Source organism: Talpa occidentalis, unplaced genomic scaffold, assembly GCF_014898055.3.
Source record: "Talpa occidentalis isolate TD23 unplaced genomic scaffold, MPIMG_talOcc4v2.1 talOcc4.13, whole genome shotgun sequence".
NCBI classification, from domain to species: domain Eukaryota; kingdom Metazoa; phylum Chordata; class Mammalia; order Eulipotyphla; family Talpidae; genus Talpa; species Talpa occidentalis.
Genome location: NW_023601322.1, coordinates 71,695,751 through 71,708,459, shown reverse-complemented (window position 1 = coordinate 71,708,459; position 12,709 = coordinate 71,695,751). Strand labels below are relative to the sequence as shown.

Here is a 12,709-nt window from a genome sequence, read left to right as displayed (position 1 = left end):
TAATGGGCATTAATAAAAGCAGTGAGGGCTCTGAGGTTAAGAGAGACGGGTAGGGAGAAAGAGACAAGGGCATGTAAAGGATGGTGGTAGAAGGCGAAAAAGATGCAGAGAGAGAGAGAGAGAGAGAGAGAGAGAGAGAGAGAGAGAGAGAGAGAGAAAATGCTGAAACAAGTTTGGGGATGAAAAGAGGACATTAAAAAAAAAAAACCTACAGAAGGAGAGGGTCAGTGTGAGCAGGGGTTCCCAGGGCAGGTGCTCTAGAGAAGTTGGACACCATTTGGCGTAGTTTAAAGAGCTAGAGGGAGTCTTATGCTCCTTACGAACTTTCCTTGGAAGAGACAGGAGCTGAAGCCAAATTAATTTGCCGTTGATGTGTGGCCAAAAAAGGAATGTCTCATCGCCGAATGGTATTTCCTTGAAGGATCCTGGGCTCCAGGATTAGATTTGTTCTGGGAATTTTGTAGCCATATATGACTATAGAGCAAGTGCATACTCAGGATTCTCTGAGGGAAGTTTGTTTTCTTTGAATTTGAGAGACTTGGTGATATCTGAGCATTTTGAATGGTGGTGATGGAAACAGGGGTGGACAGTCCTAAACTGGGATCTGCCATAGAGCTATAGGCTGCTTTGGGGGCTATCACTGGTGGAATTCGGGTCACAGTGTCATTCTCAGCTGGGAAGGCAAGCATGGACAGCCCTCAGGGACAAGATGAGCCCACAGTTCTGAGGATGGGCTCTAAGTATAATAACGCAGAGGTCACCTACACCCCTTGCTTTCTGGACCATACATTATGACTATGGGAGAAACAGCATCATGTTGGTTGTGGTTTAAAACCTAAATCACATCCTATAGGAGAACTCCCACCCTTAAAGAGTGTGGTCTCCCAACAAGTTATAACTAAGGGTTCAATACAGCTATTCCGATATTCTTTATGGCCAGAGAATTCTGGGCTGTAGGATATGTACTGGGATTGAGTCAGAGAAGCAGAACCATTATGAATGAAATGGAATGAGAGATTTATGGTAAGAATGAAGACCTAATGCAATTGTGGAAAATGTGATGAAATTGATGGCTAGCTATTTTCTCTGCAATTTCAAAGTGGGTCTGAAGTTGCTCTAGGTCACACAGTCGATGGTCAAGAAGAAAAGCTGGACATGAAGTAGGGAGAGTAAGGACAAATGATCTTGCATGTGATGGTTAATTTTATATCTCAACTAAGCTGTCTACAGGAGCAGCTGTTTAATCAGACACTGATATGAATGAGGTTAATACCTACAATAAGTAAAGAGATTACCTATGACCATATGGGTGGGCCTGGTCCAATCAGTTGAAGGCCTTAAGAGCAAAAACTGAAGTTCTCCAGGAAAGAAGAAATTCTGGCTGAAGACTGCAGCATCCAAACCTATCTGAGTTCCCAGTGTCCCCACACAGACTGCAGGGACTCAGCCTGCCCCACTCAGTGTATATTCCTAGCAGTGCTGAGCACAAGACTTGGCCCAGAGTGAGGGCTCGATAAATATTTCCTGTCTGGAAACGACAACCATCTGTCGGAGTCGGTGTGAACAGAGCTCTGCCTTGGGGCAGGGGCGGAAGCTGAGGGACCAAAGAGGGCCTTTCCTGTCCTTAGATCTTATGACAGTAAGCGGGAAGCTCTCCAGAACGAGAGTAGGTTTTTGGGAGACAAAGTGGGAAGGGAATCCGAGATCTATCCAATAAAAATGAAAATTTAGGAGTGCTGGAAGAGATGCACTTAGGGGAAAGATTCCGGACTTCAGCTTTGCTGAAGAGAAAGCTTAGGCTCTCTAAGAGCGTCACCTATATGGACTCATGTCACCCTCAAGTACTATTGTGATCCCCATCTCACAGATGGGAAAAGGAAGGAAGAAAGAGGGTAAGTAGCTGGAAAAGGATTCATTTCTCCCCTTGGGGGCTCCTTCTCCCCTCAAACAGAGGGAAGTGGCCCCTTTGTCTATCATGTCTAATTCCAGCCCACATCTCCACCTGTATTTTCCAGAGTTTGCCAAGAAAATCCCACAAGGCTGAGTGAGTTTTCTGTCCTCTCTGGGGTCCATGGTATGCTCTGCATCAGTCCTGGTGGTCTTCAGTGTCGGGACAGATTTCTGTGCAAATCTTTTCAGTCAGAGCTGCAGAGCTGGCTTTGTGGCCACATGTGCGATTCATAAAGTTTGTATTTTCCACAGGACTTGGTTTCCAGAGCATTTTGGCCTGAGCACTACAAGGTTTCAGGAATTCCATCAAGAAATGCTGTTCGCAGTTGCGCAGCTACATACAGCCTTCCCAGCAGTTGTGAAGTTTGGCACGAGTGTTCTATTATTGCTTCGGGATCAGATTTTGGAGTTTTCTTTTATTAATATTCTTTTCTGCAAGGACTTATAGGAGGGAAGGGATCTGATCCAACACTGGTTTCTCCAGGTTCATCATTCCCCACTGACATCCACATTTGGCCGCTTTCTGTCGGTTTTGACCTCACTTGCCACGTTGACTCATGTCTTCTGTATCCGGACGGTTGGTCTTTGGGCAGTGCATGAAATGAGACTATTTACTATAGGTGAAGGAATATGTAGTTGCTGTTAATTTGCAACCACCATGTTAAGGACTCTGTTTACATTAACTTTTTCTAAATCAAAATTTACACTTAAAGACAGAGCCTGGTGTTGTGGGGTTTGGTCTCGGTCATGTTGGGGCTCCTGCCCTGACTGGCCCCTACTCCAGGCTGTGAGAGCTCTCAGGATTGCACTGGTCAGTGTACAGTGCCCCGAGGGAAGGTGCCGGTCCGCAGCCTCCACTGGCCGCTGGTCTGGGCAGTGTTGCTACAACTGTGCTCAGTTTGGGTAGCAGATTATTGCTAAGGCCGAGCACAGCAGGCCCTGGTCCTGCCTCCCAACACTGCTGTTTCTCATGGAGGTCCGCTCTCCTCCTGCCTTGCTCCCAGGACCCCGGACCTTGCCAGTCATGGAACCCCGGGGCCATTTTCTTCTTCTAGTTCTAAGGACTCTTCCTCCTATTACGCGTTGTCTTGTGTACCTTCCAAAAATGACATGTTGAAAGCTAGTACCTCAGAATGCAACCTTGTTTGAAAATAGTCATTGCAGATGTAATTAGTTAAAATGATGACTGTGGCAGAGTCTTCTGGAGGTTTCCAGTGAAGGGGATGGAATTAATAAAATCTTCAGCTAAATCCAGTGGAAAGGATGGAATTAATAAAATCTCCAGCTAAATTCAGTGGAGGGAATGGAATTAATAAAATTTTCAGCTAAATAGCACCTTCAGCTAAATAGACACAGAAGTGGAAAGAGAAAAGGCAAAAAAAAAAAAAAAAGAAGAAAGGCTGATCCTGGCCTCCTGACTTCCATGCCACAGAGACCCTGGTGCCTAGGCATGGCATGAGACTCTAGTCCCCAGGAAGAGCACAGAGACCCTAGTCCCCAGGCATGACACAGCAGGGCCTCTTCCATGTGCTTGGGGAATCACCACCCATACAAAGGTCTGTCTCTTCAGCTGTCACCCAGTGTGAGAGACATGTGGTAATTCCTAGGAGCCACGGACACAGATTTCTGTGTTGGGAAGTCTGCAGCAATCCAGGTGCTGGCTCCTGGCAGTGACCAGCATGGGAAATACCCATTATGCTGGTGTGCAGTGACTGGTGGGTGAGTCCTCAAGTGGGCTCCTTCCATCTTCTTTTTACAGTTTCCTGCAGCCCAACAGGCCCTACAATCCTCTGGATGAAGAGCTGCTGACTGTGTGTCCACTCTGGACACCATAGGGAGGGATGTCAGTAACACTGACCAGCCAACTTCTATCATAAGCCGCCTTGGGGCATGTGTTAGCCTGATGACCCAAACTCCAGGGAAGCCCCTTTCTTCACTTCAGACCCTTCTGGCCTTTTGCAAAAATGCCTAGTTCAGGTGGCCTGAACCAACCATGGGCTTCGATCAGAAGTATGTGATGGGCCTCCCCTCCTCCCCCACATACCCCATTAGCTTTGGGGTTCACTGCTGGTCATGTGGTTTTGCAGACTGTTAAGTGACATCTCTCTATGTACACTGATCTAACAACTAGATATTTCCTCTTCTAAGACTTTCTGTGAAGAGGGATCCTGGTTTGGCTCTTTGTTCTTAAAAATCACCTCCAGCGAACAGAATATTCTTCTCATCCTACTGCAAACTAAGAGTAATTTCCCTACTTTGGAGTCCTCACATTTTGTCCTTTTAGATCAATACTACTTTATGAGATTATTTTCTCTTCACTGGCTCACAGACAGGCTGTATTTGTGGGGAGGGTGTGTGTTTGTGTGTGTGTTGCACTGGGGTTCTGGAACTAAGGAATGTTAAATACTGAAGCACAAATGGTTTTGGTGTACAGCTACACTTGGCGTTAGCCACCTCCCTCACTCTCCAGGCCTTTAATTGTGCATATTTATTAGAACATGCTTCTGACCCATATGCATAAAATTTAACTTTGGCACATTTAGCAACACTCTGCACTTGGAAATTTGGGTTATGGAGAAGGCTTTTTTTTTAATTAAAAACTTTTTGGGATTTTCATACAGTTATGAGAAATAATAAAGAAAAATCCTCTAAATGCCTAACCCAGTTTTCTCCAATTATAACATCTTGTAAACTGTAGTAAAAGAATCCTGCCAGGATATTGACGATGATGCAATTCTAGCACCAGGATGACCAACACCCCTGCCCACCACCTCCACCCAACTCCACCCCTGCCTAGCCTACCTAGTCGTAAGCAACCACTACTCTGCTCTCCAGCAGATCCATAATTTTGAAAGACTGGATTTTTATTAGGTAAATCTAGGTGAAGTTGATTTTATTCGTTAGTGTCCTAAGCCCTCTGCCATTTGGTTAGATACAAAGTTAACTTTCCTATGCAAAATGGAGGTGATAACAATAGGATTCAGAGGATTGTTGAGGGATTAACTGGTTAGTTCTCTTGAAAAAAGGACAACAAAATTTGCAGGCAAGCTATAGAACTGAGACATACTGCAGGGGAAAGGAGAGAGAAGGGTCAAAATGGGGGAGGGAAGAGCACAGGACACTATGGTGATGGTTCACAGGTGATCTTGGGGTTGGAATTTTATGGGAGTTATACCTGAGGGGAGAAATAAACATTATGCAAAAATGAACAACGATGTAAAAATAAAATAAAATATAAATAAATACTAAACCAGTGCTTACAAATGTTAATATCACATGAATCTTCAGGGTCCTGTTAAATGCAGCTTCTTACTTGGCTACTTTTTTTTTAAATTAAAAACATTTTAGTGGGGCCTGAGAGTCTGTATTTCTAACAAGCTTTCAGGTGATGCTGCTGTTGCTGGTCCTCAGAACATACTTGTTGGAATGACTCAAAATAGTGCCTAATACAGAGTAAGCACTCAGGAATTGCTGGCCGTGTTTTTCCAGCATGAATCTGAAGCTATGTCAGACTGAAACCAGAGCAGTGAGCTTGAGCTACCAGCTCCAGAGCCTGGAATACCTCTAGTCCCTGAGGATGAGGCTGACTTTTGAAGGCAAGTTGGAATGCCATCTTCCAGCCATTAAATCCTACAAGTAACACAGCCTGGTTGTAAAGAGCACATACATATATTAAGTTAAAAATAAACTTCAAAATAAATCCTGGCCCTTTATCCCAACATGGAAACCTGCTTCAGTCTTCTTCCTTTTTCAGTAACGGGAAAGTGGTCTTTTTATTTCATTTAATTTTTTAAAATTGAAAGTACCATTGTTTTACATTCTTGTTAGTGTCTTGGATTTGTCCCCTCCTAGGTCTCCCTCCACGAAAGCACCCATAGTCTTCTACCACAGTCCATTGTACTCTCCTCCCCGCTTCTCACCCTGCCTCCTCTCCCTCTGGATGCCTCAAAGCTGTGGTCAACTTTCAAGGGTTGTTTTAATATTTGTCTTTGTCTGACCTTTTGTTTGGTTTCTCTTTATTCCACATGTAAGTGACAATATTTGGTATTTATCTTTCTCCTGGCTTATTTTGCTTAGCATAATCCCTTCAGCTCCATCCATGTTGCTGCAAACACATGAATTTATCTTTTTTGATTGCTGAGTAGTATTCTGAGCACATGTACCACATCTTCTTGATCCATTCATCTGTTGTTGGACACTTTAATAATAGCCAATATTGTGGCTATTGTATGGTGCTGCTAATTTAAGTACAGATTTCCTTTCAAATTAGTGTTTTTCTGATCTTTGGGTAGATACCTAGGAGTGGAATTGCCGGGTCATATGGCAGGTCCACTTTTAGTCTTTTGAGAAACCATCACACTGCTTTCCACAGTGGTTGGGCCAATTGACATTCCCACAACCAGTATAAGAGGACTCCTTTTTCTCCACACCCTTGCCAGCCAGAAACAAGTGCCTCATTTTTAATAGCTGCATACAATAGTATGGATCTACCACAGCACAGTTAAAGTGTGTTCTGCTGAGGAACACTTATCTCTAAATTTTTGATTTGACAAGTTACAATGAACATTCTCTGGGTCAGGTGACTGAAAGTAGAGTTGCTGGAGCAGAGGTTATATGCATTTGCACATTTGATAGTCATTACTCTCCCCCCAAATACTACCCTCCACTATTTACTGGCCACGTGTAGTACATACGTGTCCACTCAAAACATCCCCGCTATCACGGGGTATTAACGAGCTTTTTCACTTCTCTCAATCTTCTAGGGGAAAGAACTGCCTCATGCTTACTCTAAGTTGTATTCCTCTAATCACTGGAAGAACTGAGCATCTCTTCTGTTTGTCTTCTGCATCTCGTGAAATCAAGTTTCTAGCCCTGGCCAGAGCAAGCCCTCTGTTCAGCTCAGAGCCACATGGAGGAGGCACCACAGAGAGCCTCGCCAACGGAGGTAAGTGATAGTTAATTGTTTCATGCGAAGACCCTGCTGCAGAAGCAGTAGATGCAATCCCCAGAGAGCCTGCAGCTCATGCTGGATGAAAGAAGAAGGCTTCTGTGTGACACCAGACTCTGTCTGTTCTGGTGACTGTTAATCATCATTCTGTGTCTGTGACACTGCAGCTCCAGTCAGCCCTCCTGTGTCAGAACAAGAGAGCCTATGTGCTGCAGCCTGGGGGAAGGGCGCTGGGCCTAGGGCGCTGGGCCTGAAACGAGTAGGTTTGAATTCAAATCCTGTTTTCCGTGTGGGGTTTTCCTTGAAGACTGTTCAGAGCGGCCTTACCCCAGCTGTCCTCCTCCTCTGTCATCTTGCAGCTTTGGACCTGCCTTAGCTTGTCTTTACACTGCACTCCCCGTTGGCCTGGGTAGCACCATTTTTGCCGGTTTCTTTCCCAGACCCTGTGCCCCTCTTCTCTTGCCCTTGAGCGATTCTTGGCTTAGTGCTCTCCTAGTCTCCTTCTTTAATACCTACTAGGCTAGGTACGGCCCATACATGAGCCACCAGAGGTTCTCCACCAGCTCCTGAGGTCTCAAAATGGGCCGCATCCTCCTTGTGCTGGGTCTTTGTGTGTCCTCTGCAGAACTATGGGCATGTGATTTTATTTTATTTGTTTAAGATTGTATTTATTTATGCATACAAGAACTGGGATACAGGCCAGAGGTACAGGGGTGTGTGTGTGAGAGGATTCACCAGAGACAGAGTGGGGAGCAGAACAGGCAGACTGACTGAAATACACTGCTGAGGGGAGCAGTGGGTGAGACAGGAGAGGTCTGCTGGGCCATGTGGGTAGCTCCCTGGCTGGCCAGGGATCAAACTCATGCTGCAGAGGCTGCAGGTGGCTTCACATTGCTGTTCTTAACCCCTTGCACCATCAGGGAGGCCTGGCATGTAATTATAATGAAGCTGTTTGCTACTAAGCTAGCTACCCCTAGTAGGTTGACCCAGGGAACTCAGCTCCAGGGACAGGTACAGTGACAGACTCATCACTCTGACTACTATGGCTTTGTTACTGATCCACTGTCATGCCTGATGCTCCCCCAGGTTCCTGGTGGCCTGCCTCACAGCTTTCCAGGGGTGCCCAGACATATCTGAACCTCAGTGGTGAGCATGGAACAATCAAGTACATAATATACTGCAGTGGGAGTGGGAATTAGAATAGCCATTTTTGATATCAAATTTTCTTAAAAATTTTTGTCATTCTTTTTAAAATAATTATATGACCCATCTTTAAGCTCTGCATCCCAGATTTTTGAATGTCCTACCACTAGTCCTGTCTGTTCCCAGTGTGATGGAGTGTGGGCTCTTTGCTTCAAGGTTATATGCTTTGACCCTCTCATGGGCTTGTAGACTGTGCTGCATAGTAGAGCTATGTGGGTACCTCTCTCTTCCCCTCTAAGTGTACTCCTTGAACAGACTGTGTCTGAAACCCTCTGTGGGTGCCATTGCTGTTTGGTGAAACTTCAGCTGTAGGACCAGTCTCCATGAGTACCTAATGTTCATCGTGTGGCGTGAATTGGCAGTAGCAGTGAACTGTACATGATCTGAGGCCCTTCTGTTACCAGGCAAAGTGTCTAAAAACTGGCACTGGGTCAGAAGCTCTCTCACCAATTCTGGGTCCAGCCACCTGCCACCACAGGTGCAAACAAAAGGAGCTTTGGTGCAGAAAAAACAAAAACGATTTATTCTAACCAACATGGTAGAGGGGAAGGGAGAACTAGCAAGGGAGAGGGAGAGGGAGAAGACCCAGTTACCACAATGGTGTGAAATGGAGCTGCTGTTACAGGATCCAGCAGGTATGGCAAGGCCTGAGTGTCTGGAGCCAGGGTCTGCAGTGCGCCAGGGCAAAGTCCTACCAGGTCTGCCACTGCCAGGGTAACAGGGAATGACAGAGTCCTGCTACTGCTGAGATCCAGGGCTCTCCCCTCCCTGCCCAGAGGTTGGGGAGAAAGGCTCCCCAAATGGTCCTAAGCTCCACCCCCTTCCCAGCATCCTCCTCACTCAGGACATTGCGGTGGAGTTCAGACCATGGCACTGTGCAGGTGTTCCATCTGGCCTGAGTGGTATCTGGACATCAGGAGGCAGAGTTTGTCCACTCATCCTGGTGGGCACCTTTGCACCCATCCTGGGTTTGACAGCCGTGAAACCCCAGGAAATGCAGGACTTAACTGTACTGGACATTCTAATACTTCTGTAGAACATCTAGGACTCTGGGATCTTTGACTGCTCTGCCACCATTTCACTGTGTCCCTGGCCAGCTCTTAATACCCCCGTATCTCATGTCCCACCTGTGAAGTGTGGGAATGGCCCCACCCCAGAGATCTGGTGAGACACTGTATTTATGCGCACTGAACCACCGAAAGAAAAAGTTCTCCATTTATTAGAGGGCTATTTTTAGTAATCTATTCATTTCAGACCAGGAAATAGTGGTGTGGTTTTTCAGTAAAATACCCCAGTGATCGCCTGTCTTCAGATATCTTTTGCGTAAAGAGCTTATGTTCAGGAAGAACTCAGCAGGTTGGAAGTGAGGATTGAAATCCAATTCCAATCACTACTGACCTAGATCCCTCTGCTCCTCAGATGTTTTCCTATAGTCTTGGGGAATTCTGGAAACTGGGGCCACCTTAAAGCCATGATAGAAAACCAGGGGCCTCTGTTCTGAGACATGAGTGCTCTGGGAAGATTTGGGAATGGCTTAAATTTCTCATCGAGGGATGTTGGGGGCAGGCACCTTCATTGTTCGGGAGCCCATCTGGGATGAATCTGGAGACTCCAGGTACTGCGTTGTGTACCGGGGAAAAGCCTGTTTCCTTCTCCACATCTTGCTGATTTTGGAGGACTGAAGGTGCAGAGGGTCGTGATCACGTGAGGGGAGGAAGAAGTCTGCATGAGGAGTGTAGCTATAACAATGCCTCACTCATCCAGAACCATGGGACTAAGCTTTACCAGGGGTGGATTTCCCAGAATATAGACTACCCGCTACATGAGCAGATTTTGAAGAAGCATCATCATTTGGGAGAGAAATCTTTCTAATGGGTAGCGTGTCTTGTCTGACCCCTCAACGGTGTGGGGAACAATATTTTGCTTTTTCTGTATTTTTTTTGCTTTATGGCCCATCCCTGGCCGCTTGAGCTCCAGCTAGTCTCACCTGTTCTGAAGTACGCCCCAGGCCTGTCCCTCTCTGAGTCTCAGCAACTGTCCCCATGTGTCTGCATTTTATGCGTCTTCACCTCTGTGCTCTCCTGAAAGCACTCTGCTGGGCATCTGGCACACCTAGTGAGTGCCAAATAAATTTCTTTGAATGAGGGACTTAGAGCCATAAAAACCCCACTGTTTTAAAGTTCTATCCAGTTGACAAAGCACTTTCCTTTGTCTGTTTTTGAAACAGGGGCTTCCATAAGGGGAAAGTCCTGTTCGTTGTTTCATCACTCTCCAAACATTCCATCCACTCCTCCTTTATCCCAACACGATGCCAGGCTTCAGAGTCATGAAGACAAATTAATCTGGGTTCCTGCCCTCAGGGAGCCCTTGATCTAAAATTAACATTAAGAAAGTGGACACAGTTCAGTATGGTCATGCTATGCTGAGGTGTGTCCTCCATGCCATGGAGCAGGGAGAAAAGGGTGCTTCCCTGTACTTAATGACCTATGGCAATTTTTTAAAATCTCTCTAATTTGCATTCTTCTCTCCTTTTCCACTGTGCAAGTTATATACCTGGCATATCTTCTTGTCATTCTTTCGCCCCTTTCTTACCTGCTGTTTCTAATCTACTTGTGTCTAGAAAATTGGCTGGTTGAACTTAGCTCCTTTCTTTATAGCAGCGGATTTCATCTCTGCCTGGGTGCATGTTACAGATCCCTGGGATCCACTAAATCTCCAGATTGTGTCTCACGTGTGAGATTCTGATCTTACTTAGACTAGGTCCCAGACTCCCAGCTGATCTATTGTGTGCTAAGGTATAGAACTGTCTGACAGGCAATTCTAAATTAGATTCTTACAAGACACTGGATGACCCTAATCTCATCTGTGGAATTGAGTGCATTAATTTTGTGCAGCTCTTTTTGAACCACAGATTCTACTTTTAAACCTGTGAGGTGTGAAGACACAGTCCTGGCCTCTCTGCAAATAGCAGGAGCCGGTGCAGAGTGCAGGGCCAGAAAGATGTCTTAACACCTCACAAGCAGTCGTGATGGTTAAGATAATTCTAACTGGCTGTTGAAATCTCAGCTAATCACTGTTTGTGCTAACAAGGGGCCAGAGATCAAATCCAGGAGTCTGTAACTGAGAAGCTTCAGGACCTCTGGTTGAGAAACTGAATTTGAGCTATTTATTCACCCAGGAATGTTAAATGGAACCTGACATCCGTAAGATATCTAGGAGAGCAAAGTTACCAAAGTAGTCACAACCTACTGCCTTCTAATTTTTGAAATGTCTTCTCTTCAAAAGCAGCCTAATCAGGCTCTGCTTCCATGCAGACTGGCTGGCCACCTGTCATGTTTTAAGTCCATCTAGAAGCTGTGAGGTGCTACTGAAATAACTCAGGTTATTTCATTCCATGGGCAACATTCACTGAGTACCTACTCTGGGCATAGAGGAACACTTTGGGCCTGGCATAGTGGATAAAAACAGATGTTGTCCTCGAGGCACTTGCTGTGTGACATCAGACTTACCTGTCCTAACATATGAAAAGAAAAGTCAAGACCCAGTAGAAAACTCACTGCTACCTTGTCTGCCCACAGGCTCATGTGGAGCAGCCATGAGGGCTGAAGAAGTTGATGAGGCCAGGAGTGTTTTAGGGGCTCTCTTCTGTGAACTTAAAATGCAGGGTGACCACATGTCTCCCTTGCTTTCCTCCAGGATTGGGGAATGTGACGATTAAAATCAGTAATTAAAGCATTGGGTAAGTCATAAGCATCCATTCTGTGAGGGAGGCAGAGATGAAATACTCAGGTCTGTGACTTCAGGGAAGTCGCAGCTCGGTGATAGAGGGAAGAGAAGGGCCTGGGTTCTTCTAATATAAAAGAATGTCATTGACAGTTATGATGATGATGATGAGCATGGCCCCATGCTAAATTCTTGCACACACATATCATACCTGTTTTGTGATGTCAGTGTACTTGTCATTGGCATTTTACCTTTGAGAAAACTGAGCTGTGACAGGTCAGCTAATGTCCCTGGGTCTCTCTACCTGTAAGGAATCTTCCTGAGATCCATCCAAACCCACCTTTCTCTGCTGCCTGACACTCAAACTTTGTTGTGCATCCTAATTAATGGGCATAATAGAGATTCCTTGGGGTAAGGAGGTGGGAGAGCATACTTCTAGAATGGGTCTGGATTGAGTTCTCCCAGGAGCAGACACTAAGAGAAAGATTTGTACACAAGAAGTTTATTAGAAGCTGGTCCCAGGAAACTCTCAGAGGGAGTAGAGTTGTGGGAAAGATAAGGGAACCCAGTAAGGGTACATAGTCGAGAAGGTACCCCTATGAGCAACTGGATATTAACCACATGAGGGAACTCAATGAGCTTGTACAAATCCTGAGTTAGCCTACCTGAGTGGTGAGGGAGTGGCGATATTTACACTGTGCCACCACTTGTCATTAGTTGAGAGCTGATTCTAGAGTCATTAATTCTCAGGCATGCTGGCTGCTTGCAGAAGACACCCAGTAGGGCCTCTCAGGGTCACCTGTGAACAGCCTCATACTGAAGACAAGCTCATTGCCCCATACACGTCTCTGGCTGTGGTCTCTGGAGGCCAAGGATGAAGGATGG

At 45.7% G+C, this 12,709-nt stretch overlaps 1 protein-coding gene across 7 annotated transcripts in view; it reads left to right on the top strand.

The window, feature by feature from the left end:
- Positions 1-12,709, top strand: part of SLC25A48 (solute carrier family 25 member 48) — a 274,610-nt gene that overhangs the window by 150,772 nt on the left and 111,129 nt on the right. For 5 of the 7 annotated variants that reach the window (XM_054694374.1, XM_054694372.1, XM_037509266.2 and 2 more), the window contains exon 6: positions 6,714-6,895. In XM_054694374.1, the coding sequence (XP_054550349.1) occupies positions 6,730-6,895 (166 nt within the window). In that variant the 5' untranslated portion in view covers positions 6,714-6,729. Of the gene's footprint in view, positions 1-6,713; positions 6,896-8,021; positions 8,045-12,709 lie in introns of those variants that run through there. The other 2 variants (XM_054694375.1, XM_054694376.1) reach the window with 2 other exon arrangements.